This window comes from Pagrus major, chromosome 5 (genome assembly GCF_040436345.1).
Source record: "Pagrus major chromosome 5, Pma_NU_1.0".
Taxonomy (NCBI): Eukaryota; Metazoa; Chordata; class Actinopteri; order Spariformes; family Sparidae; genus Pagrus; species Pagrus major.
This window is the reverse complement of record NC_133219.1, coordinates 33,459,311-33,485,086: the sequence shown is the minus strand read 5'-3', so window position 1 is coordinate 33,485,086 and position 25,776 is coordinate 33,459,311. Positions and strand designations below refer to the sequence as shown.

At 42.2% G+C, this 25,776-nt stretch overlaps 1 protein-coding gene across 2 annotated transcripts in view; it reads right to left on the bottom strand.

Annotated features, from left to right (window-relative positions):
• Positions 1 to 25,776, bottom strand: part of pde4d (phosphodiesterase 4D, cAMP-specific) — a 147,148-nt gene that overhangs the window by 31,975 nt on the left and 89,397 nt on the right. The window contains exon 1 of one of the 2 annotated variants that reach the window (XM_073466958.1): positions 1,995 to 2,188. The exons of the other annotated variant lie outside the window; for it this stretch is intronic. Within the exon in view, the coding sequence (XP_073323059.1) occupies positions 1,995 to 2,059 (65 nt within the window). The 5' untranslated portion in view covers positions 2,060 to 2,188. Of the gene's footprint in view, positions 1 to 1,994; positions 2,189 to 25,776 lie in introns of those variants that run through there. 2 annotated transcript variants of the gene reach the window in all.

The window sequence follows — 25,776 nt, the reverse complement described above, 5'->3', positions numbered from 1 at the left end:
CATGATTTAAGCATACATTTTCAAAGTTTAAGTAATATTTTATGTAATGTTTTGTTTGCTGACTTCCTTCATCAGTCCGACGTATCCTTGGGATTTTAGGCAACCCAAATGAAACGCACAATTACCTTGAATAACATAATATCTTTAGGTTTTAGCAACAAAAGCACAGAGCGGGGGCATAGTCGCTGCTCAGCTGCTTGGAGTTGGATAGAGAGTTGGGTGCTGAGCCAGACCCACAGTACAATAAACACAAGGTCTAGCTCAGTCACATCGGATTCTGCTCTGACCCGGAGCTGTTTACCGATGGGAGGAGAGCTCAGAGATTACTTTTTTACTTTCGGGATTAAAAAAGTGGATTTATCCTCACTCCTGTTTATCAACCTGACTGCAGCAGTGATCCGCGGAGGAGCTGGAGGGGAGTGGTACTTTACTACATGAACAACACTACAAAAAGGAGAGGGGGGAAAAAAGAGAGACCCAGAGTCTCTGGTGAGTGCTGAACTTAGTGAGAGTTGACCTGAATTTAAACTTAGACACACACACACCCTTAGTGTGTGCAGTTGCTGGCTAATGTTTTAGGTAATGCTTAAGTAATCTGGCTGTTCGGGGCGGTGATGATTATTGCATGAGTAAGGCAAATAAACACAAATGATCCTGCGGTCAAACTCCCTTCACTGCTGGTGAATTCATCAATAAACAACCACCACTGCTGCTGATGAAAATCTATCTGAGGGGACTCAGGCACAAATGTTCACTGAAAAGTTAATGTTTTCATGTTTTGTTTGTGTTTAGTCTTGTTCAGCGACTTTCCTATCCCGTTTCTCTAGGATTGAACATTGTTGGAAACATTTGTACATAAGTCAACAAAGTATTTAACACGTCTGGTCTTTTGAGACATTTTTATTAAGAATTCCTGCATATTATATCTTTAATGAAGAACGTTTCCCTCAAGATGTGTTTGCTGTTGCAAATAAGTCGCATATACACGTCATTTCTAGGAGACACGTCTGCTTTTACACCTCTCTGCATCAAACCGCGTCACGTACTGTCTGTGATCTGCACCGCTACCCTCAAAGACCTAATTACTACGTCTTCATTTCACACAGGCGGTCAGGTTGTGGAGCAGATTAATAAACTGACAACGTGAGAACACTATGAACCCTGCAGGGAGGTCCGGCGGGGTTCAAACACATGCTGCTGGGCAACCACCACCCAAGGAACGCTGTGTATTTGTCCAGGGTTGTCCTGATCCATTTACAGCTTTGCCTCAGAGTATCACCATGGAGAAAAAAAACAAAAAACTGTGAATATTAACTTCCAGTGTTAAAGCTACAGGGCAGTTTCTTAGTTGAAAATGAGTGCTGACAGGCAAGGGCAAGTTGAGACAGGAGGGGAAAGGAGACAGGAGGGGGAGGGCAATTTGTGCCCCTGGCACTGCTCTCTGCATCCTGCATTTATCTGGAGCCATGTGCAGACAGGAGAACGTATGGAGAGACAACACATTCCTCAATGAATGACGCCTTTGCTGTTTCACTACCTTGTGTTTCAAACAATTTCACACTGAGTGTAAGACACCAGGGTCACGACAAGTACAGGAAGTGTTATGCTGTTAGTGAGTGAGACTGATGAAGCACAAAATATACTGGAGTTGACACCAGAACTAATCTTATCTGACCACAGGACATGTCATGCCTTGCGCAGACAAACTGTAACGGACATATCTACGAGGCGCAGGAGGTTGTCGCAGTATCCCCAGAGAGAGGCCGAGAAGTTTTGATCAAGAAGAAGGCTGAGAGCTCCAGACACAAGAAGGACAGCGAACCAACAACAACACGGAAAGGAAGGACTAAGCCGGTGAGGCAGAGGAAAACTATTTCAGAGAGCAACAAACAGACGGATGGAGAACAATAGAGAAACACATGCACACACACACACACACAACAGGATTAACATGAAAATGGTGCCAATGGGACAAAGTTCTCCCGTCTATTTACCATATTCCCTCCGTGTTCTTCAGCGAGCTGGTAGAGCGCGACCGCGGCTTAAGGATGATACTCATGGTCTGGCTTTTCCTTCCACATCCACACACATCACATCTGCAAACACACACATATAAAGCCACGCACTCACACACCCCCCTTTCACAACCAGCCCTCCGCTGTGGTCTGACCACAGTCCTCACTGGTCTGAAGTGATCCAGTCAGAGGGAGCTTCCTTCCCTCAGTGTCAGGTTAGTGGAGTGGTCAGGTGTGCCGAGCTCTTCCAAGATTATTCCACACTGCTGCTGCTGCTGCTGCTCCTCGAGCTCCGATCGTCTGACAGAAGGTGCTTGTTTAGTCTTCTCTCTCTCTCGCTCCCTGTCACTCACTTGCACATATCTTGCTTGCCAGATCAGTGAGTGATCTTCCTCTTCCCTAATCAAGCCATGCACACTCTCTCTTTCTCACTCCTCTCACTTTCAGGTCCCTCCGTCTTCTTTCCTTCTCCTGACTCGTGGAAATAAGATCTCCTCTTCCTCCCACGTTGTGTTTCTGCCCCTCCCTCCTTACCTCCGTCTCTCCTGCTCTCTTGTTTATGACTGTGTCCCTGTCTTTGGGTTACATGACTCTCCTATAATCTCTCTCTCTCTCTCTCTCTCTCGCTCTGTTTCCCGGAGCTACAGCTTGGGTATGTCTGAAGTGGGAGGGGTTGTTTAGGTAGTAGTAATTCCTTGAAGGGCGGGACTTGTATCACCAAGCAATCCCACCAATCGTCTCAAGTGTCAATCACTCGGCTGCCACAGTAACCTAAAACCAACAGCTAAAGCATGCCAATGATCTGGAGAGGGTGTGCATATAAAGGTTGAGTGTCATCGTTCCAATAAGAGAAGCAATACATTGAGAAAACAAGGGATTTAGTGGAAAGCTTGTGCTTTCTCTGGCAGACAAACAGGGGTTAGGAATGTATTGGCGCATGGTGCGATTATTAAAACTGAACATACCGCGAGTGGGAGTGAGGATATGTGAAAGCAAAAATTAATTCTACTATTAAATGTAGCAATCAATTCTGTAATGCACTGTAATGATAAATCAACCTTCTTTACGAGTTATTACATTTTTGTTTTGACAAAGAATATCTTGTGATCTTAGTTTCCGATTGATTAATTTGTATAATTTATGTATGATTTTTTCAGTTTTCAAATCCTCCACACCAGCATAAGCACTTCGGAGCCTGGAAAATCTGACATCCTTTTAAAGGTCAGCGCTACATTTTTTACCGTCTGCACAAACAGTTCTTAAAAATGATGAAGCAGCAACTGAAGAATCTGCTTCTAATCCTTATTTACGGCATCCAGTTGTTATATGACCCCACTCAACCCTTTTCAGCACTCTCATATTATATTCAACCTTAGCAGAATGGCTCTCCTTCTTCTGACACCTGAGAACTATTAAATGAGACATTTTAAGCTCATTTTCAGGTTCATAATTTTATTTTGGGTTACTACTAGAACAGGTTTACATGCGTTAATGCTCAAAAAACACATCAGTTTTCTCATATTGTCCAGCAGCAACATATTCCCCCTCTGTCTGAAACGCTCCCATTTTGGTTCTGTGCTTATTTTGACATTAAAAGCCATGCCCTGTGCGACGCAGTGTGGGGCTCAGATGGCAAATGTCTGCTGTCAGAGTTGTAGGCTAAGGAGCTAACATTAGCGCTCCACCAGGCAGACAGGTGTGTCGGCTGTCTGGCATGTCAATCACACATGAATGAATAAAGTGAAGCCGGCTCCCTCACCTCAGTTTGCACCCTGTGTGTGCAGCTTGTAGTGCGGTGGAGGATCACAATGGATGAGTAGGATAGGATCTCAAAGTCTAAATGATACGCGTGCACCCTCTCAGCCTCGTACACAGTGAAACATTCACATGCCCGCACAGACAAATATAAGGGTTCTCTGTTGAGGCTTGATTTAAGCAGTTCCATTACAACCCCGCTTTCAAGCATTATCCCGCATCTCCATATCCTGTGCTAGCACTGCAGACAATTATCTTTGAATTTCATGTAACCCTCTCTGGTGCAGTTATCTACAGGGGGATGAGGGGAAAACACAGCACTAAATCAGCAAACACAGTAAAAAAAAGTAGGACACAACAATTGCTGCGTCTCTTGAAGTAAAAACAACAAACGCATAGCATCAGTGTATACATTATTCCAGCCCTGAGAATATTTCCGTGTCAGCAATGGTGAAATTGAAGACGTAAGTAATTAGAGTGACATCTCAGTCAGGGGATGTTTCTACTTTGTTTTGTTCAGGAGAGGCAGAGGGTTCAAGCGACAGAAAGCAGCAGAAAAGGGAATGCATCCGTCTGCGGCTCTCATGGTGGAAGAATGAATTGCGAATTGCATCCATAGAGACAGATGATACTGATAATATATCCACTTCATGGCTACTGACGCTTCAGTGTGAATTACGTCGATGTGCTTTTATATCACGGGAGAAAAGACGCAGACCTGAGGAGGGAGCCGGGCTGATGTCATATGCTAATGCGTTGTATACGCACATGCAGATGAGCCCACATGCTGAAACGTACAGAAGTGACACATGACCAAACACATGCTCGCTAGACACCTCCTAGCAAATAGGAACGCAGCAAAATCAGACTGACTGCGTGATCGTGTATTGATTTAAAGGATAGTTTCCCTCCCTCTCACATCACCTCGTCTCTCTCTTGGACAGAGCAGCTGATTTTAATGCTGGCAGAGTAGATGGTGGGTATGTTTTGCATTTTTATACAGGTAAAAATGCTGCCATTAATGGAGCACTTGCAGTGAGCTATAGTAAGTTGAATAGGTAGACAGGCTTTCACTCTTGCTTGGCAGAATAACTTGGTTAAAGTGTTGAAACTAATCCTATTAAAACTGGGGAAACCAGCAGCACTGAAACTGCACAAAGCCCAAATGAAAACAGCACTTCACATTATTTCAGCACCAAAATAAAAAGTTCAGAATTTGGGTTTTAGTCAGAGAGAAACTGGTTCTCTTGAGCATGAGAGTCACACTATTGCTTCTTGTATTCCTCTCTCTCCCGTCTCATGTGGAAAGTGCATAATGAGTATTTACTTTTAGGCTACACGACTGCCCTCCCCAGGAAGCGGAGGTGTAAGACCCAAACAAAAATAATGAACCTGGTCTTGCTCAACAGGCATTAGATTTGGAAGACACAAGAATGTTATTTTGCCCCCAAGTCAGGATCAGATTGTACATTCGGCGTGGAATCAATCTTATGCGAGGAGCTCAACAGTATGCAACTCCCTGTATGCCACACAAGATCAATACATCAGGCCTTTACTTAACACAGATCATTTTTTCTTACTAAGAAAATTCTGCCAATACCAAGTTTTCTTTGTATAACATAATAATTCCACTGCTTACATTTATATAAAGTATTTCTATTAAGTGCAGGTATAATAGTGTAAACTGTAATTCAAAAGTAAATTACAATAGTCACCACTTATCTAATGATTTCCAATTAATTTTCTGTTTAATCATTAGAGTTTATTTGTTTCATTTTCTCTGTTTTGAGGCAAAATAAATAGGGATGCACAATATATATCAGACAGATAAATTATCTACACAATAATGGGTAATTCATATTATTCCTTATGGGCCGATTATGAAATTATAGCCGATAAATAGAGACAATAATACCAAGCCGAATTGCTTTCATTGACTTAATAATGAAAAAGTCTATAAGGTATAGTTTTAACTCTTATTAGAGCTCTGAAATATTAAAATCATCTATCTTTGCTCACTACATCTGAGTCTTTCTAGCCCTCAGGTGTGAATAAACTACAGGTTAGGAACAAAAATGTCACATTGGTTACCGTATCGGTATTGGTCATGAGGAGCAGGTAATTATCATTCATTGGTATCGGCTGAAAAAAATATCATGCATCCCTGGAATAAACGCTGCATTTATGTCATAGAAGGTAACTATGGTTACATTAATCACAGACACAATCTACTGAGTTAGTAATGACTTACGGACACACATGTAGCTCCATATAATAAGCACCACTTAGTAAGAGTGTAAAACACATTGAAAAACTGCTGCATGCAATTTACTGGGACAAGAGTGCCACCCAGTGGTGAAATGAGTGTATTTCTTGTCATAAAAACCAGCCGCATAGATAAAGTGAAGACGGCAATTGACAAAATTATTGATTTTGTTTAAAAAAAGACCTCTTCCGTAAAGGAGGCTCAGTATATGGTGCAGATAAACACACTCAGCAAATGCAGATATAAATAGCACTGAACTAAGACGCAGGCAGTGAGCACAGATGGCGGGTCCAGAGTATTGACAAGGCTCCATCCATATCTATGTGTCTACAAACCAGCTACCAGCTATTACTGCTGCTTCATATTCAAATATATAGAGGCACAAACACACGTACACTATTTATTTTCATGCACCTACACTCCCAGACTACAAAACAGACAAGAGGACACAGGTGTAATCAGATGATAGCACTTCTTAGTTTCGTCTGGGGTCGTGAAGTTCATATTCGTCAGTGAAATGCAGTATGAAAATGGGCCTAACAAGGTCTTAAATTTTCTTAGTGAGCTTTAATGGACACAGAGTGCTCTGATGATTAGCTTACGCTCTACTCTGGTTAGTGAACCGCCCTGTCCTCCTGAACACATCGATGCTTTAGATGATGACCGGATGAAAGCAGTTTATTTATCATTTGCACTGCTCTTAGCTCTGCAAGAGCAAAAAAACAGCTGCTTCTCATGGAAGTCAGAGAAACAAGCGCATACACACAATTACACACACTTCAGGCCGACGCTATAGGTTCAGCAGAGTAAACAGCAGAAACCACGGCTTCGACACAGATCTAACAACGCAACCGGCCACCGAGCAACGACCATTTACACAGCGAACGCACCTCCAGTTCTGTGTTGTCCAGGTGGAGCTATTCATCAGCTAATGTTCTGATAAGAGAGAGAACACACACGCTTTGTGTACATTCATGGGAGTCATACAAACTCGTATATCCACACATATATACATCCACACACGGAGCAAGAAGGAAGCCTGACTTTTTAAATGCAAGAGTTGAAGGAGAAACCCGAGTGGAAGCGGACATCAACAACATTGATTATTTAACTATTAGGAAAGCAAACAATATACTGTAAAAATCATACAAATCCTCAGTACAAGATAGAAAATGTAGTTTATGGTCCCATCATGTACACACTCCAGCCTCTACCCATCCAATAGTTTCTGTCCAAGAGAGCAATCATACCCCCTTCTGCCACGAGGTTTGATGTCAATGGGCTTGTTCGTTGCGTAGGGTGAGCCGTTGGAGCAGGCGTGGCGGTAGCGGGCTATCCTCTCCAAAGAAAGATAATCTGAGTTCACAGGCAAACTCATTTCGGTGTCAAGACAGAGAAAGAAAGAGAAAGGAAGAATAGAAAGAATGAGTGAAAAGGGAGGAGAGGGCTCGACATGAGGTGTGACTTCTGTGGGAGAAAGATTGAGAGAGATGGAGAGTGAGAGAGCGCGAGGTGCAGGAGAGGGAGGAGCAAAGTGCAGAGGTAGAGCAAACTAATTTGTCTTTTCTCTCTGATGAGCATCAACAGTCAGTATTGACAGCAGCGATAATCATGTGCAGCCATGCCTTGAAGTTACATAATGACATTATTCTCCTCTCCAGCTCGGTTAAAGCTCTGTGATGAAGAGAAGCATGATGATAAGTCAACAGTAAAGATGGCCATCAAAAGTCCACATCTAAATTGAAACAACCTCCCACTGCAGCTAATGCTTGAGTTTTTATCTTCCTTATCCGAGCACACTTCCAGTAGGTAAAATTGAGCCACAAAGGGAGTGCAGGATTCTTGTGCAAATAAATTATTGACCTGTAAATCAGAGGGATATTTATGTGATCAGCTATTGGCCAGCAATAAAATTATAGCCAATGAATGAGCCGATAACCATAAACCAAGAGAAGAAGGAGAAAAAGAAGATCAACAACAAGCGCAGTAGACTGTTATCGTGCTCATAACATCAAACTGCTGCATCTGGATAAAGCCACGCAGTGTAGTGCAATTTGGCACGTCAAGTCTTGTTACAGCTAGAAAATATGAAATAATCTTTAAATTTAAATTATCTTTGCTCACTACTGTACATCTGAGCCTTTTTTACCCTCGGGTGTAATGAACTACATTCTTAGGAACTTCTTTTTAAAACACATAAATGTGAAATTATCGGTTATTTTAATCAGTATGGGCCATGAGAAGCAAGCAAACATATCATGCATCCCTCATTAGAAACCCTAATCAATTACTGGAAGGCTTTACCTGACAGGTCCAAGAGATGTCACAGCACAGTGAGGAAGAGCATTTTCATAGAAAGTGAATTTTCTTGATCCCTAAGGTAAGTGTGTGGTGTAGTAACAGGGGACGAGCTCACACTCCGATCTAACATGAGCAAGGTATATGAAACATAGTATCAGTTAATATTTGTAATGAACACGTAGCTAAAATAACACAGACACGCACAAAAGTAATCAATGGGACAAAGAAAGTCAAAGCATGAATCCAGCATGACTATTACTTAAACTCCAAAATCTAATAGGATGACTGAGTCACCTCATGTCAGGGTATCATTTTGACAAATAACTTTTATTTCATTAAACCGAATGAAACCGACTGAAGTGCACCGGCTAAATCACCAACCTCTGTTATAGCTAATTCCCACCACTAGGGGGAAGCAGAGTACTATAGCAAACCATCCAGAACCAGTAGCGCAAAACCTTGAATCATGTGAAATACATGTTAACAGCAGTTAATTCAGTGAAGTGCAATCTGAGCAAACACATTTGCAAGAACTAGTAGAGCAGATATACTGTATGCATTATTATATTAATATCTGAGATAAAAAATGAAGCATACAGTTTTGTTAGTAGATACAGTCCCATGATGATAGGATTAATTGAGCATGAAGATTTACGGTCTTTCAAATGAGATTAGCATAATTTGTTATCTTGTGGTAACAATTTCTGACACTTCAACACTATTGAGATAAAAATCTAAATCCCTCCAACTGATAACTGTCTTAGCTGCTCCCAGCAGCCAGCAGGGTGCAGCCTGCTCTGCAGGGAAAACGCAGACACAAGAGCAGCAGAACAACCGTCTGCAGCACGAACACACGGAGCCGTGAATCTCTGCGGAGTTACGGCTTCTGCTCAGCTCTGACAGAAGCAGCCAGCATGTGACAACAGCTCCGGGTTGGACGGGCAGGCTGTCAAAGTCACAGACGCAACGACAGACACAACAGGCTTCCACACTCACACTGAACATCTGAACATCACCACACGAGCACACCCACACACACACAAGTGCTGACTGAGTGCAAGTATTATCAGCACACGCACGCACACACACACACACACACACACACACACACAAACTACAACATGTGCAGGAAAATGGCTTTCACACACAATGCAACAGCGACCTCGACTTCAAATGCTCCCCTTCGCACAATCACATAACCTGTAACACGAGCATACGTTTGCCTCGCTGATGAGTCGGCCACACACCGTCAGTGGCAGCAACGAGCTGTGACCGAGCACCGGGTGACGGTGCCACTGTCGTCACTCGGTGTCCCTGAGGCTCAGAGCCAGAAAACCAGAACCACTGTATGTGAATGTTGAAACATGTACTTGTACATGCAAGCTTCACCTTTTTAAACACAAGGTGTGGGAAAGCACAGCTCAAGTACATTCTTGTTTTGGATGATGCTGCAAATCATATTTCAAAAAAGGATTTAGGTAATGGGAATATGTTGTGATTCAGCCTGGGACAAACCCAGTTATATAACAATGAAACACATCTTTCACACAGTTTAAATGTATTTTACCTGACAGAGTGATTAGAAAATGAGCCACAGAAGAGACACTAACATTGTTATAATAATAATTATTATCTTTTATTATTATTATTATTATTATTATTATTACTACAGTGATACAAGTCAAGAAAGCAGGGATGTAGACTCTACAGGTTAAGTACAAAAGTGCACAGCTAATTGACATGGCGTGTGCCAGAGAGCGAGGGGGCGGGCTCTCCTCCTCTCATGACTGGCAGGGTCAGCGACCTCATTAGGGGGCTTAAGGACATTGTGGCCTTACAGACTGGTACTGGGACAGAGGCAGGGGGAGGATGGTGATACGAGTGTTAGGTAACTGGCAGCAGAGACATACTGTACGAGACACCAGCTGAATAGCCCGATAAGTCATTAAAACAAGACTAGTGAATGAGAGAGGATGACGGGGGAGGTAAAATGCTTTTTAGATTTAATAAAAGAAAAACAGTTTTTAAAAGTTCGATGCTCTCTGGGGTAGGAATGCTTCAGTTCACTTCATTGGATTGGTTAATGTCCATGATGTGACCGACCCACGTTAAAAATAGTTTCTCTGTCGCTGTCATTGTCTCTGCCAGGTGTGAGCCTGGAGGGGGTCATGCATTCGGTGGCGTGAGTGTGTGCATCTGTCCACAGCTTCTACTGGACCCGTCAGCCTAATACCCTTTGTGCACATTTATGTCCGTATGCTCGAGGATATCTCGTGGTTGTGGTGACTCACAATTTGTGAAAAACTGATTTTACTGAATATTGTGTTTTCCACCCCACTGAATGCCGAGTCCTCGCTCCTCTACCGCTTAGTATCATAAATGATCAACAGTTGCAGTCGTTAAATGATCAACAACTGCTTCACTTTGCCCCCAGACACACCTGGGGGAGAGCTGTACTCTACTGAGTGCACTTTTCCTGTTATATATTCTGTTGGTTCCTTTAAGCCATGCTAGATGAATCTAGCAATAAAATTTTAAAAATTCATAATCATTGTTATGCTGTTTTATTCTTTGTGAGGTGATTATGCCGCTGATACTGATGAAAATGCTGGTATCGGTATCGGCGAGTACGTGAGTCTATGCACCGATCCGATACCACGCAGGTATCACATCCACACAGGGTATCGGTATCGGGAAGGGAAAAAATGGTACGGTACTTTTTTTTGATGTAATGACACAGGGGCAGCAGTTAGGATGAAGACGCTGATAAACTAATTTAATCTTGATGACATCCATGTTTTTACATTGTTTCCCACCACAGACAATTACTAAGACGGACTGTGAGAAATTAAGAGTTACAGGGAGGCGGATGGAAGCTTATTCAGTTGTCCAAAGTCACACACAGTAAGTGAGAAGGAGGGGAAGGATTTGCTCTCCACTCATCTGTCGGATTAAAAATCTGACCATCAGGAGAGCAGCTCCAATGTGAGCTAAGTGAATTGTATAAGAAAGGCGACAGGGAGCGGTGTGGTACAGCGTGATGAAAAATAAAGTAGAACTGTGGCTTTAAGACACACTTGCAACTTAGTGCCATGGAAACTGAGCCGCCACTGCCGTCTCAGGGAAATTTAATACGATTGGAATGATTGGATATTTGTTTTCAAGTATGTAAATCAGCAAAGGTGATGTGATTATGAGACAACAATAGAATGGTAATAGAGATTCATGCGGCACTGTATTTGCGTAAATGGCTCTCAGCCAGTCGTGCTGCTTGAAAACAGCTGTTAGTATGTGTGTCAAGGAGCAATTCTTTCGCCTCGGCTAGACTCGCACTTCCTGCCTGCCTTTACAGTCCCCTGCTAGATTCGTGTTTATAATGGGGTTGCCGTGGTGACCTGGCAGAATTCAAAAGGGACAGGTAGGTTCCTGACAGCCAATCAGCCCTCAGTTGCTAAGGACACAACGGCAGATTGTGTAATGAGAAAATGAGAATGACAGCGGGCTTCTCGGAGGGTCAAGGACGGGAAATGGAGTGAAGTGACACAATTGACACTGATTGTTTTGTTTCTAGGTTTGAAGGAGTTAACGTAACCTGCAAATGATCAACCCGACACTTCATCGGTAGGATGTGACTGCGGTGCATGCCAAGAAATTAGCTATTCACAGCAGCCACTTAATATTTCACGGCAGCCATGCATGACTTACCTGTGCTCTATTTATACAGCCATCTGACTCACAGCCTGCAGAGAGGATTTAAGCTAGTGTAGCTGAACTATTGTTTGTCTCAGACTCACAGGAGCACACACGCACGCACACACACAGATGCACACGCACACACGCCCACCCCACCACCACCACAAAATTAAAAAAATAAAGTCTGGAAAAGCGTGACCACTGAAGATAAGACCAACAAAAGCTCCTGCTTGTGCTGTGCATGTGTGTACTGTGAGTATGTGCGCATCTTGCTGCGTACGCTGACAACATGAGTGTGTCGTGATGCATTAGCGCTGAAGTGATGCTGGACAGAATGAATGTGAGAACCATGTACTGAGACCAGCATGGAGAAATCTGGCTCAGAGGCAGAGAAACACTTGTGTCAGCACAGCTCTCAGACTCACATCCCCATCAGAAACCTGGCAAAACAACCACCAGCAGGACTGAAACAAACAGTTTGGTTTTTTTTATTACTGATTAATCTGTGAGTATATTTCTTTGACAAATCATCCGAAAATTGTATAAAAAAGGCCCATCACAATTAGACTTTTGCTTGTTTTATTCTGTTTTTTATATTAAAATTTGACCTTTTGGGTTAATAAAATCATGTTTGTAGCATCTCTTCAGCTTACACACATACACACGTAAACAGCTTTTTAGGTCACTGAAACTCAATTTTCTGTGTTTACGTCTGGACAAGCAGAAACTGAGATTTTTGGGAACGATGACGCAGACACACAGGATTATCAGTGTTTGCGGCATCATTGGAAAATGGGATCTTGGAGAATGTGTTATTACATTTACAAAAACACAAACTGAAAGTTGATAATAAAATGATGGAAAATGATGTTTTGCTGACAGGTTTTCCACGAAGACTTTGTGTAGACTCATGTTCCCCTGCCTCATTCATGGTATTTTCTGTAACTAAGCAACCAACCAAAGTATACAATCTGCTTCCTGTTGACAACAGCACACACACACGCCCAGTGTACCTGAACGGCCATGGGATATGTGCTTTCAGGCGTGTTGTAACGACGGAGACTACTTGGTAATTATTACTTACTGCAGTAATCAGTCAATTGTTGTTTTACCTCATGAGTAAGTTTTAAAAAACCCAATGCTTTCAAGAATGGAATAATTGTGAAAAAATTTTAATCACATTGTCCCAAAACTTACAGTACATCTGTAAATTGCTTGTTGTCCAAACCAAAGTCCAAAAAACACAGATTTTAATTACTTATTTCATTTACAAAGATACCAGGAGAAGCCGCACATCGATCAATTAACTGATTATTTCAGTTTTATCAATGTCATATGACAGCTTCTACCAGGGATTCAAATTTTAAGTCATTTCTTTGATCGATTATTGATTTATCATTCATAATATTATGAAATCTGTTGGAACCTTTTCCATGAGCAAACTGTTTTAACCACTGACATGATCTATGTTTGATGTAAAATCAGAGTCGGCTACATTGGGAGATAAAAGAACAGATAAAATAAATGTAAAGTTACTCAGATATTAAACCAGTAGCCTACAAAATTCCAAAAACTCAAAAAACTTCTGTTCATTCTCAGCTGGCCAGAGTGTTAACAGTTTATCTAAATCAAACAAATCGTTCTTAGACCAATTCGAACTCGCAATCAAAAGCACCACTGTGGTGGCTGCGACTGTGTAAGCAGGGGTTTTGTACACATACAAAGTCACCAGACCACTGGCTCAAACACCAACAAAAGCAAATGAGATCACACCATAATCTCCAAAGCAGTTTCGTAAATGAAATCGGTTGAGCCAAGTGAGGCTTTGAACGGCACAACACAGCCTCACATGAAAAGTCTTCTTATGTGCCTGTGTGTGACAGTGTGTATATGAAGAGTACACAATTTTGTGTGTGCGTGCTGTATTAGTATCATGATATGGGTGTCTAACTGCTTCTCATTATCAGGACTGCCGAGCTCTTTGAAGATCTGCTCTTATCTTCACATCACACAGTATGCTCTCAGTTATGGACATTATAGAGGAAGATGATACTGGCCCACAGACAGTTATTTGATGGACACTTTAATAGAGAGATGAATGAAAAGATGATAACTGGAGACTCGTGGGCCGCACAGTTTACTCAATAGGCTCTTGCATATCACACATGGACACACACAGTTCTAGCTGTAGTGCACCGCAAGCACATGGTGAAGCTAATAGGTTTAACTTGGCAGCGGTCCCAGTGATGTCAGAGTAATCCCTCATTAAAACCCTGATGACATCATCACACTGGGGAGAGTGTGTGAGAGCTGAGACCACATGCGTATGGAGAAGTTGGAAGAGTGTGTGTCTAGGTCTGTGCAATATGTGTGTGTGTGTGTGAGAGAGAGAGGGATACCCTGCCATGAACGCCAAGGGTGTCCACGGTGCATTCCGGGTAATCCAGGTTAAGATGTTCCTCAAAACACACGCAGGGAACACTCCCGTCACATTGACTACCTTAATCATCCTCATATGCAGTTTATTAAGTACACCTCCTCATTCTCACAAACAGCTTTAACCTCCAGACAGAGTACAGAAGATTCCAGAACGGGTTGATAGAAACTTGTTGACACTGCGTGAAGATGTTTACAGGCTGAAACAAACTTCAGACTATAATTCAAAGTGACATTTATTGTTGACTTCCACTTCGAATTAAAAAATAACACATCTGGAACTCAGGTTTGCCTTGAAAAGCTCAGCTGCTTTGAGTTGTGTTACTGTGTCGTGTTGTTAAATACAACCCAGATTACAAAAAAGCTGGGACTCTAAAACGTAAGAAAACACAGAATGCAATCGTTGTGTTCTCAAGCTCCTTTTAATGATACTACTGCCTGTTACCAATTAACCTGTGGAATGTTCCAAACTGGTGATTTTTCAGTGGTCTCACTAAAAACTTCTTGGTATTTCACCCAGATGGGCATGGTTTTTGCAGGACGTAGCTGGCTATTTCTCAATAATTTGTTTATTTGACCTCACATCTATGTGCATGGGAAGTAATAGTCTGCCTTGTAAGACCGTTTGGGTGTTTTATGAGGGTGTTTTCTGCCAGAATGCCTTTAGCTAGTCAAGTTATAAAAGGTGTAAAAGCTGAAAAGCCTGTTTTTGCAGCAAGTCGTGCAGGATGAGTGGATCTTTCATGTGACTTGAATGCGGACAACCGAAGTTCATATTCTCTCTGTAGTTAAGACATTTTGATTTTTACTTTTTTGTAAATTGACTGAGTGAATATACTGTTTTCAGGTAGTTAAAATACTTTTCAATTTGGTTAGGTTTAGGCAACAAAACAACTTGGTTAGGTTTAGGCAACACAACTACTTGGTTAGGTTTAGGCAACAAAACAACTTGGTTAGGTTTAGGCAACACAACTACTTGGTTAGGTTTAGGTAACAAAACTACTTGGTGAGGTTTAGGCAGCAAAACTACTTGGTGAGGTTTAGGCAACAAAACTACCTTGTTAGGTTTAGGTAACAAAACTACTTGGTTAGGTTTAGGTAACAAAACTTCTTCGTTAGGTTTAGGCAGCAAAACTACTTGGTTAGGTTTAGGCAGCAAAACTACTTGGTTAGGTTTAGGCAGCAAAACTACTTGGTTAGGTTTAGGTAACAAAACTACTTGGTTAGGTTTAGGTAACAAAACTACTTGGTTAGGTTTAGGCTTCAAAACTACTTGGTTAGGTTTAGGTAACAAAACTACTTGGTTAGGTTTAGGTAACAAAACTACTTGGTTAGGTTTAGGCTTCAAAACTACTTGGTTAGGTTTAGGTAACAAAACTACTTGGTCAGGTTTAGGTAACAAAACTACTTGGTTAGGTTTAGGTAACAAAACTACTTGGTTAGATTTAGGCAGCAAAACTACTTGGTTAGTTTCAGGAGAAAAAGAAACTGGTTTGGATTAGCTAAGTCAAGGTTCACTTTTGATGTCACATGGGACATGAGTAGCGATGATCACAAAAATTTAAAATAATCGATGACAAGACACCCAATGTAAGCCAACAAGACCGCACATCGGGGACACAATATTCTGACATGGGACGTAAGGTGCCGCCACTGGGTGAACGTTTTTAGAGAATCTGTTGTTCGAGCATTCCATAACTTATTTATACTTATAAGTATTAGCAAATTATCACATTCTGTTTTATATGTGTTTTACACAGTGGCCCAGTTTTTCTGGTGTCAGTGTTGTAGAAGCAAGCAATTTAAGTCAAAGCAAATTTAAGTCAAAGACAACCACCAAGTGTCTGCATCAAGTGTCAGTAATCAGCTGTAGTTGACAGATTTTTCCACATTGTTGTCACAAGTTATTATTCCATCACTCCAGAAATATTTACACATCTGGGATTTCACTGCAGCACAGTCTCTAGATATTGCCAAAAGGAGAAAAATATCCACACACAAAAGAGTTCTGAGGAGAAACAGCACTTTCAAGCCGATATGTGAGCCATAAAATATGCAAATTAAGTATGCAAACAGGGATGGTCTTGCTCGTTTAGCGAAGAGAAAGATGATACAGTGGGCTCGTTAAGGATGTGGTCGAAATGGAAGTACTGAAAAGAGAAACACCTGGTCTGACATGGATGGGCCTGGATTTAGTGGCAATGGCATGAATCGAACCGGTTGGGTCTCAAAATTGCAGATGTGAGGCCGTTTTTTACACACCTTATGTTCATGCTGTCAAGGTGTTGCAGGAAAAAGAGGTTCACTTTAGCTTACTTTAGAGCCTCTGCAGAACAACCCACCGAGCACACAAAAATCCCCGCAGAAGAGTCGGTAAAAGACTGCAGCACTACCTGCACCACTATGTGTACCAAATTAAGAGAAGATATTCAGCGTTGTCACAAATGTTCTGTCATTGTCCGTGTTCATTCCCGTCCTGCTGAGAGAGTGTTATTCTACACCCTGCAATGTGAGAGTCTGTCTTACCGGATGGATGAGAAGCGTAACAGTTGGGGTTGTGCAAGTGGGAGTGTATTTCCTCAAAGGAAGCACTGTACAATTGCATTCATAATATGCCAGTGCATGCAAAAATACAGAGGAAGGTGAAACATGTAGACTAAACATTGTTTATGAAAAGAGCTTGGATATGCAGGAAGTCTGACACAAGGCACAAATAAAACTGGACAAAAGAGAAAAAATATCAAAGAAAACTCAAAACTGTTCGAGTTATGCCAACAGAGTTTTGTGTGAACTTGAACTCTCCAGCTCGACTCTGTAATACAGCATTTTCTTTGCCAAAACACTGTAAACAAACACAATCCCACTCGTCATTCACCTTCCTTTACCCTCACAGGTTTCCTTGCGAGCGTTAGCTGGAATGATAATACTGTATAAGTCTAATATTTTTAAATCCAGCCAGGTATGTGTGTGTGAGGGGACTCCCTCTCCCAGCCTAAGCCTTTCTAATCTGTTTTCATGCCTCCTCATACACACTGTCGTCATCATGGCAATCCTAATCACCATCATCGTCATGAGCAATTCCCTCCCGAGATGAACATGGTCATCATCATGCTTCCCCGCTAATAAGAGGTAATTCCCATTACGTTTGTGATGTTCCGTGTCTTATGTCTGTAGCGCAGGCCACAAGGGAGGTGGTTGAACTAACAGCTGACAGAGTCTGACACGTAATGAGAGTGAGCGTAACTTTCTTGGACAAGTCAACACACGTTTGGAAATTGAAATCTGGAGAGGGATTACCCGTTAAATTGCTGTCTCTCACAGCCAAGAAATGAAAGCCAGATGACCCCCCCCCCCCACCTCCAAACACACACACCCAGACAGAGAGCGAGTAGTGACGCATATACCCTTCAGCCTTAGTGTTACTTGAAGAACACCCCAGGGCTAAAGGCTCAGCACTGTTTTCTTTGAAACACTATTCTCCACATCTTTTTGTTTCATTACAACTGTTTGTTTTTTAGCAGTGGTGGGAGTTTATAACAAGCTGCTCTCAGAGAGCTGCTTTGTTCCTGCAGGAAAGGGCCTGGGCATGATAACATCTGTTGGCTCACCGCAGGTTTTGTTTCGGTCAAATAGTGACGTACACAGCTGCTCGGTGGCACTCCAACTCACCAAGGACTAAGTGATCATATTTCCAAATTTCTTTGTTTTTTTGCCACTGAATCAGCACTGACATTTGAATGTCAGGAAAATAAGAAAGACACTTTGATCCCAGTTTGTATCAACAATTTTATGTTCTGTAAAGGTGAAAGGACCGCGACACAGTACTCTGGACGTCATTGGGGATGCAACTAACCCCCATTTACAAATGGGATGTGTATCCATTTACGTTATCCAGATAATAAACAATCCAATTTTTACACCCGTTTTACACTTTATGCCTTCAGGTTATCCTCATTGGGTTCAGATTTCTCTCCTGCAAAACACCATGTGACTAATTTGAGTTTTGTTTGTTATTGAGTTAGGGGATAATTTTTTTAAACTTTGAGAAACGCTGTCTACAACAAATTCTTAAGTATTTGCTCCCTCTTGAAAATCTGGTAATACTTGAGGTGAGTCCTTATTAAAAATATTGTGCCACTTTGTCTCAGTGTGTTGTACAACCAGCTTGTAGGCTACTCGACTAGATAAATTATACGCCATATCAACAACAGAACAGCTGCACAGATGAGTGCAACACACACCATCTTACACACTTTTTTCTTACTGTGTATCATTCATTTCCCACCCATACAGCTTCCATTTTTTCATGCAGCTCTGTTGAAAAACTTTTGGCGCTGTCATGGCACAGAATAGACGTAGAATCAGTAGTTAGAGGTGGGTATAAATTTAAACAACCTGTATTATATGTTTGCTGTATCAAAGTCATGTTGTGTACGGATGCCAGCACATTGACCAGATTATGTTTACATGTATCTGATATCTGAACACAATTCAAGCCAGAGTAGCTCCAGATGTGGTCAGGCAGATCCGATCACATTCCGATCATGTCGGTCTTACATCTTGGATTAACGTGCAATTTTCCTTATCTGGATATTATGATCCAGATACAGATCGCTTTTTCATACCAGGTGTAAATGGGGTGTAACGGCTATTACCGCTACCAAGGAAGTTACGTTTTCACCCATGTCCATTTGTTGGTTGGTTTGTCAGCAGGATTACACAAAAACTACTGAAAGGATTTCCACGAAACTCGGATGGGGGGGTGGGTCTTGGACCAGAAAAGACCCCATTAACTTTTGGTACAGATCCGGGATTTTTTTTTTGTCACTTTCTTTAACATTTTGGTTCATTTCTCATGGAAATATGCATGGCTCTTCGCGCTAACAAAAAATCAGGCATACTTAGGGTGCTGGTATCTATGAGTGAGGACAATTGTTGGACCTTGGTGGAGGTGTACGCTCTACTGAGCTCTTTCCAGTTTTCATTATGGCTTAATCCCCAAAGGGATATCTTCAGATCGCATGTTTTGTTCAGTTAGCAGTCCAAAACCAAAGATACTCAATTTACAAAAAAAAAAAGAGAAAATTAACCAAATCCAAACATGAGGGACACTGAAATGTGTTTTTTGGATTGATCATTTCAGCACTACTGGTCACAAGACAATATCCTCATGATTTATTTTCATGGGTAAACTGATTTTCTGTCAAACTGCACAACCACAGTCATTCAAAAACAGCCAAAAAGCTGACCACATGTGCTCAAGCAAAACACACATTTATTACAATCTGGCTTCTCTTCATTCCCAGTCTGCCCTTTGCTCGGGCAGTCCCAGCTCCCTTTAGCCGGAGCTTTAGCTTGCAACATTTCTATTTGTGATTCACGCTGACTTCATGTAAGCACCTGCAGCTATCCCCACGCCTCCAATATGTCTGGCTGCCACGCTGTACTCTTATTGATCTGTCCATCTTCTTGCCTGTGTCCCGGAGATGAACACAAGATTGAATGCCCTATCTGGCGGCTGCTGTGTGGACAGCAGCGAGAGACAGCGCAGGCCCGAGATGAATAAAATTGAAATGAAATGGATATTTAAAATGAATGTGATGTCCAGGCTGCCTCTGGGCTTTTCAGCATTGTGGCTCTTGTATGTTCTCTATGTATAAAGAAAGTCTGTTATTTTTTGTTCTTGCAAGCCAAAACATCAATGCAAAGGCACAAATGAAACATTATTATCATCATTATTGTAAAATTGGTTAATATATCTCTTTAAAATGCTGAAAGCTGCCCATTAGATAAACTGGCAGATATGCACCAAGGTTGACTCATTTTATTTGTCTGGGTGAGAAAAAAATAATATGATATGGTCAATTATTTTAGTGATGCTAATAGATCTGAACTGTGTTAGCCTATTGTTGTCTGCCAATGCGAAAGTGTGTTTTTGGCTCTGAGACGCGCTAATGACTAACGACAACACTGTCTGGAGATATGGCTCATTCTGCGCTGCATCTCATCTGACCTGAGGGGTATGTTTGGTGTTCTGGAAGGTGCGTGTGTGTGCGTGGGCGAGTGTGTTCAAAAACACACAAGGTGTTTCTGTATAACACATAGAAGAGGGAGGGAAAGAGGACCAACTGTAAATAAGTGGCAGAATAACACAATAAGAAAATCTAAGAGCGGCGATGTGTGAAAGAGAAATCGGATGATGAAGCGAGCGGAGGGGGGAAAAAAAGAGAACAGCCCAGATGAGATCGCCGACACTGACGGACTCAGCTTGTGCGCTCAGACGGACACACATCAACAGCAAAGATGTCCCGCAAAACAGGTGTGAAATAATAACCTGATCATTTTAGCAGCTCAAAAGAGGCCGTAATGCAAATACCTCGAACAAAGAAGATGAAACGGTGTCAACAGCAGTGCGATATATGCAGATAGCAGTTAGAACACGCCTTAAGTAACTTTCATAATCAATTTAACACTGCACTGCCTCGTGGGAAAGCTGGGGTAACAGCAGATTCCAGTTAATTCACACCGTCACAGCACTTATTCACACCCAGTAGACCAGACTTCAACATCAAGTGAAACTGAAACTCTTGAGTAGACAGTGATCAGTCATGTCTCATTCCAGGTGTGTCACAAGATCTGCGAGAACTGCTCGAGATTAGTCATCGATCTTGTGGTCGGACGGAGCTCTCACACTATGCACGGATGTTTGGCTGAATTTACAACTGAGAGTAGTGAACACTGCAACTAGCAACCACGTTGAATTAGAGCTGAGGTCTAATTTAAAAGTTGCACTAAAAGGTCAAAGAATGTGTAATATCAAGACTCTGCAGTTCCTCACCACGGTTCTTTTAGTTCATTGTTTTGGTTTTGTAACTCACAGCTATTTTGGTTCGGTGTTCGCTAGGGTTGGGTACCGTTGACAACACATATGATGTCAGCCTTATCCAAAGTAGAAGAAGCAGCACCGGCATTGTCTGTTATATTGCTGTTGTCATCCATATTGCACTGCTTGCATACTATAGTATTTGCCAGGCTGTCAAACACTGAACGTGCTTCAGTTTCCATATTTTGTGTTTGACCAGGTGTTTCCTCAGGTTAGACGTGTTGCCTTGGTCAGCTTTGTACTTTACATCACAAATACTGGAGTGATTGTTGCCCGGCCTCACTGTGACGTCTGTGAATTTGGCACCATTTGAGTTACTGTGTATTGGTATTCTGTAGTTTGACGTCATTCTGTTGGTACCCTTAATAGTGCCAAAATTACCCAACTGTTCACTGTCCCAACCTCATTTGCAGCCACAACAGGCAGCTGCGTCTCAGCAAAAAAGCTTGAAAAGGTCAGCAACAATAAAAAAACAAAAAAAAGTGAAACTGATAAATGCTGTACTCGATGGAGGAGGTGAAATAAAGAATTCTGTGTCCTCAAAATGCTTTTCGTCTCCGCTCACAAGTCTTTCTTCACACACAACAGCCTGGCCTCTGAGGGAGAATGCAGCGGAAGGAAAGGTGTGAAGAAGAGAGGCGTGTTAGACTGTGTGGTCCTATCAGGGGGAGTGAGTGGAGAGCGACCCTTAATAAGGCTGAGTATATCAACATAACCCCGCACAGTGGGCTGGCAGAGATTGATGCTGCAGGTGAGCTGTGGCTCTGTATTCCACACATACACACAAACTCGGTGCTGGTGGTCCTCTGGGACAACGGTGAGTGATGACTCTGTCTCCTCAAAACTGACAGCAGGTCTCTGCTCCCTCCAAAAAGCCCATTTTAAAAGCCTCGCCTCAGTCCCAACAACTTGAAGTGATAGAAAGTAATCTAAAGTTTGGCTGAGATTGACCCAGCAGCACTAGAATCAACGCCAATGTGCAGTGGGGAGAAAGCCTCAAAGAAATGAGATAACAATGCCTTGTGTCTTGTTATCTTACTGACAAAATGTGCTACATCTGAGGTAGGTCCCCCACGGGGCCACCGAGAAAGAGGAAGCGATGGTTACGAGAGTGAAACCTGATGTACTTTAACACCTTAGCCGAGAAAAAGCTGAGAAAAGCACGGCGAAATGACACGTTTAAACAGTTTATTATCCTCTGCTTACACACACCCTCTAACATTTAGTAGCGAGAGGGAGAGAGAATTGATGCAGTAATGCATTTCCAATCCCCCATTTTCTAAATATAGCCTCATCTTTCCTCTCCCCCTGGTCTCTGAGGCGCTGGATTCAGTTAATTGGATTACTACACACACTTTTCATTTCTTTTCTGGTTAGAGTTTAATGAAGTTTATACAATCATTCATCTCGGTTTATTTATTACACCGCTGAAGGCGACACCCCGCACGTTTAAGAACATAGGAGGAAACCGTGTGTCAATTATTTGCATCGCTCCTGAGAGTCTCCATGCAGTCAGGATTATGTATGCATGCCGGAAGCATAGATCGATAAAGATGCTGACTGTAACAATAACCCATAATGCAGTGTGACCTGCTGAAAGAGAGCGAGAGCATTTGCTTGTCAAGCTCCTAAATACACTGTGCGATGGATGTGGAATATACAAGCCCAAATAAATACAACATAAGGACAGTATATATATATGTTTGTGACACAGTACCCACATCCATCTTTGTGTAATCTTTATAAGCTCTGTTCCCTCAGTGCTACTCTGCTTGTGCATCACACAGAAAGAAAGAAGGGGGACTGGTCCATTATCATCGTACAATGAATAATAAAGATCTTCCTGAAAGCTCTTCTGGACTGGTACACACTTGCATACACTATGATGGTGCATAGCTTTACTGTGAGGAGAAAGAGAGAGAAGAAGAAAAAATCCTCGCCTGGGGTTTAAATGGAGTCTGACAGGCTCATCTCCCATTTTCAGAGACTAATGCTCAACTCTGACAGCCATGACAGCCCTGAATTGTTGTCGCAACACTGTCACTAGATGCGCTACATCCATCCAATTCAGCAAACACAATAGACTGGAGCCGACCGTGAATCACGTCTTAGTCAGATTTCAAATTAATAAAGGAATTACAGCAACAAGGGGAGACTATCGAAGCAGACGTGTGTTTAAAGTAACATGATTTTTCTCTCTCGCTCTTTACTGCAGTGATATTTATGATAGCCTTTGCATTTAGTATTCAGGGATTATGAATTGAATTTATAGCGACAGGAGAGTAACGTGAATCCAGGTTATACACAACTATTTCACTGTAAAACACTAAAATCGTTGCGCTGGCTCCCTCCCACAGGTGTGGTCTGTAATAATGTAGCAATCACTAGTCATGGGTCAGAACATGAACATGTTAATGGGCTTTGCAGCTAGTGTGATCCCATCGCAAGATAGTTTTAAGATTCTGCAAAGTAATGAGTAACTAAATGTATCAAATAAATGTGGTGCAGAGGCCTCCTTGATTTCTAGTAATCGGCATCAGCCCTGAAAAAGCCATATGGGTCCACCCCTACTACAAACGACATGGTCTTGCTCCTGACAGCTTACCTCATATAATTTTAGGTTATGTACCCACTGCATCCCTCAGGTCCCAGAGTAGTCGTTTTTAAGTTGTCCCTACAGTAGCATCTGGTCTAAGACCCATGGTGAGGCCACTTAAAGCTGCTGCAAGTGATACATCTTTATCAAAATAAGTGTTAAATAGCTCTATATTCCAACAGTCATCACTGTTATAGAGTGTTTGGTCAGTAACCCGTGTCTCTCCTCCCCCTGCTCATGCAGTAAGAGAGAAAATACATTATCTGGTATCCCTGCCCACTTTATCCAATCAGGATTGAGAACTCCATCAAGAGGCGGTCCTGTCGGCTCAGGGAAACAGGCATTACACCAGCAAAGGTGGAACAGAGACGGCTGCCAGGTCCAGCGCTCCCATTGACAGATTATACCACCAAACAGACAGAACAATGATAAACGCTTGAAGAAAAGAAAGAGGCCAAGAGAGCTGCCTTGAAAAAAAGAAAGGCATAGAGCTAGTATGGCGATGTAGAGAGGAGGGAGGGGACTGTAAACTGCAAAACGGACAGGAAGTGAGCTATAAAATGATGACAACGCTTACTGCAACTTTTTTATTGTTGGCGCTTGGAGTTGCATTTGATGTATGACGTGTGCTGTATAAATAGAGTTTGACTGATTGATAAAACAGATACTCCGTGTAACTCTGAAGCGTTAAGGGTGTTGTCTGTTGATTAAAACGGTGCCTCACCAAATACAACCTCACTCCTCTGAACTTTCCACTACCTCCGCCTGCAACTGAGTTTATGTTTATACAGTCTGACTGTGCATGATTGAAAGGCCAGCTTTTTTCTTTTGTGTACGTCTGTGTACATGAGTAAGCTGGGTGGACGCGCTCATGTGTGTCTTTCTTGTGCGCCCTGACGTCTGCACAGAGTTCATCTGTTTCCCCGCATTTATTCTACTGTGCTCCATTTACTTCTCCACAGCTCCCTTTCACTGCCTCTGCTCGAAAGGTCAGTTAATGTCCCTCTATTCATTCCAGTCAAAAATCCGCTCACCTTATTAAAGGATGTTGAATTCAACACTCTAACCTATTAAATGGCACGATCAGGCACACGTGATCCTCTGCAACTCTTCTGAGCTGATGTAACAGTTGAATCAGTGGTTGCTACTGATGAGCACAATTTGGGCCCGATACTGTAGATTGCATTGACAATCGATTCCAGTGCTCACCTTCCACATCCTCCAATCTTTACATGCATCATCCACCAGAATAAAGGCAGGGAAACTACGGAGGAAAGGATGAAATTCGGTGTGCGAACAGTATCTGTGCTTAGCCCACAGAACACACAGAGGCCCAAAGCTGATTGTGACTGATAAAGTACAAGAAATGTGGTCAAGACTGTGACGTGTAACGTGGCTAGTGTAGCATGTGCACTGTCCCAAAACAAAGAACAATGAAAGACAACAAACAGTTTTGATAAACGGCAATATAATCAACCCCTACCATCTTTGCCTGATTAGCTAAACTCAGATCACTGGGGAAAAAAAACCTGTTGGAAATATGAGCATTGTTCATATCCCAACAGCCCACTGTGATGACATCACTGACTCTTCTGTGTCCCTCCCAGTTTATTATGTAGCTGAGAGACAACAATTCCCATAAGATACCCAACCTAAGTATGACTAATCAAAACAAGATGGCAGAGAAACCCCGACAAAGCAGCACTTTTGTCAAGATGGTTTTTCCAGCTAGTCTCCATCTACAGCGCTACAGCACAATACCTCGGTTCAGTGTGCTTGCTATTTCTGACCGGCCCTCCCGTTTGTGGATCGACTTGCGCATTTAGTGTGG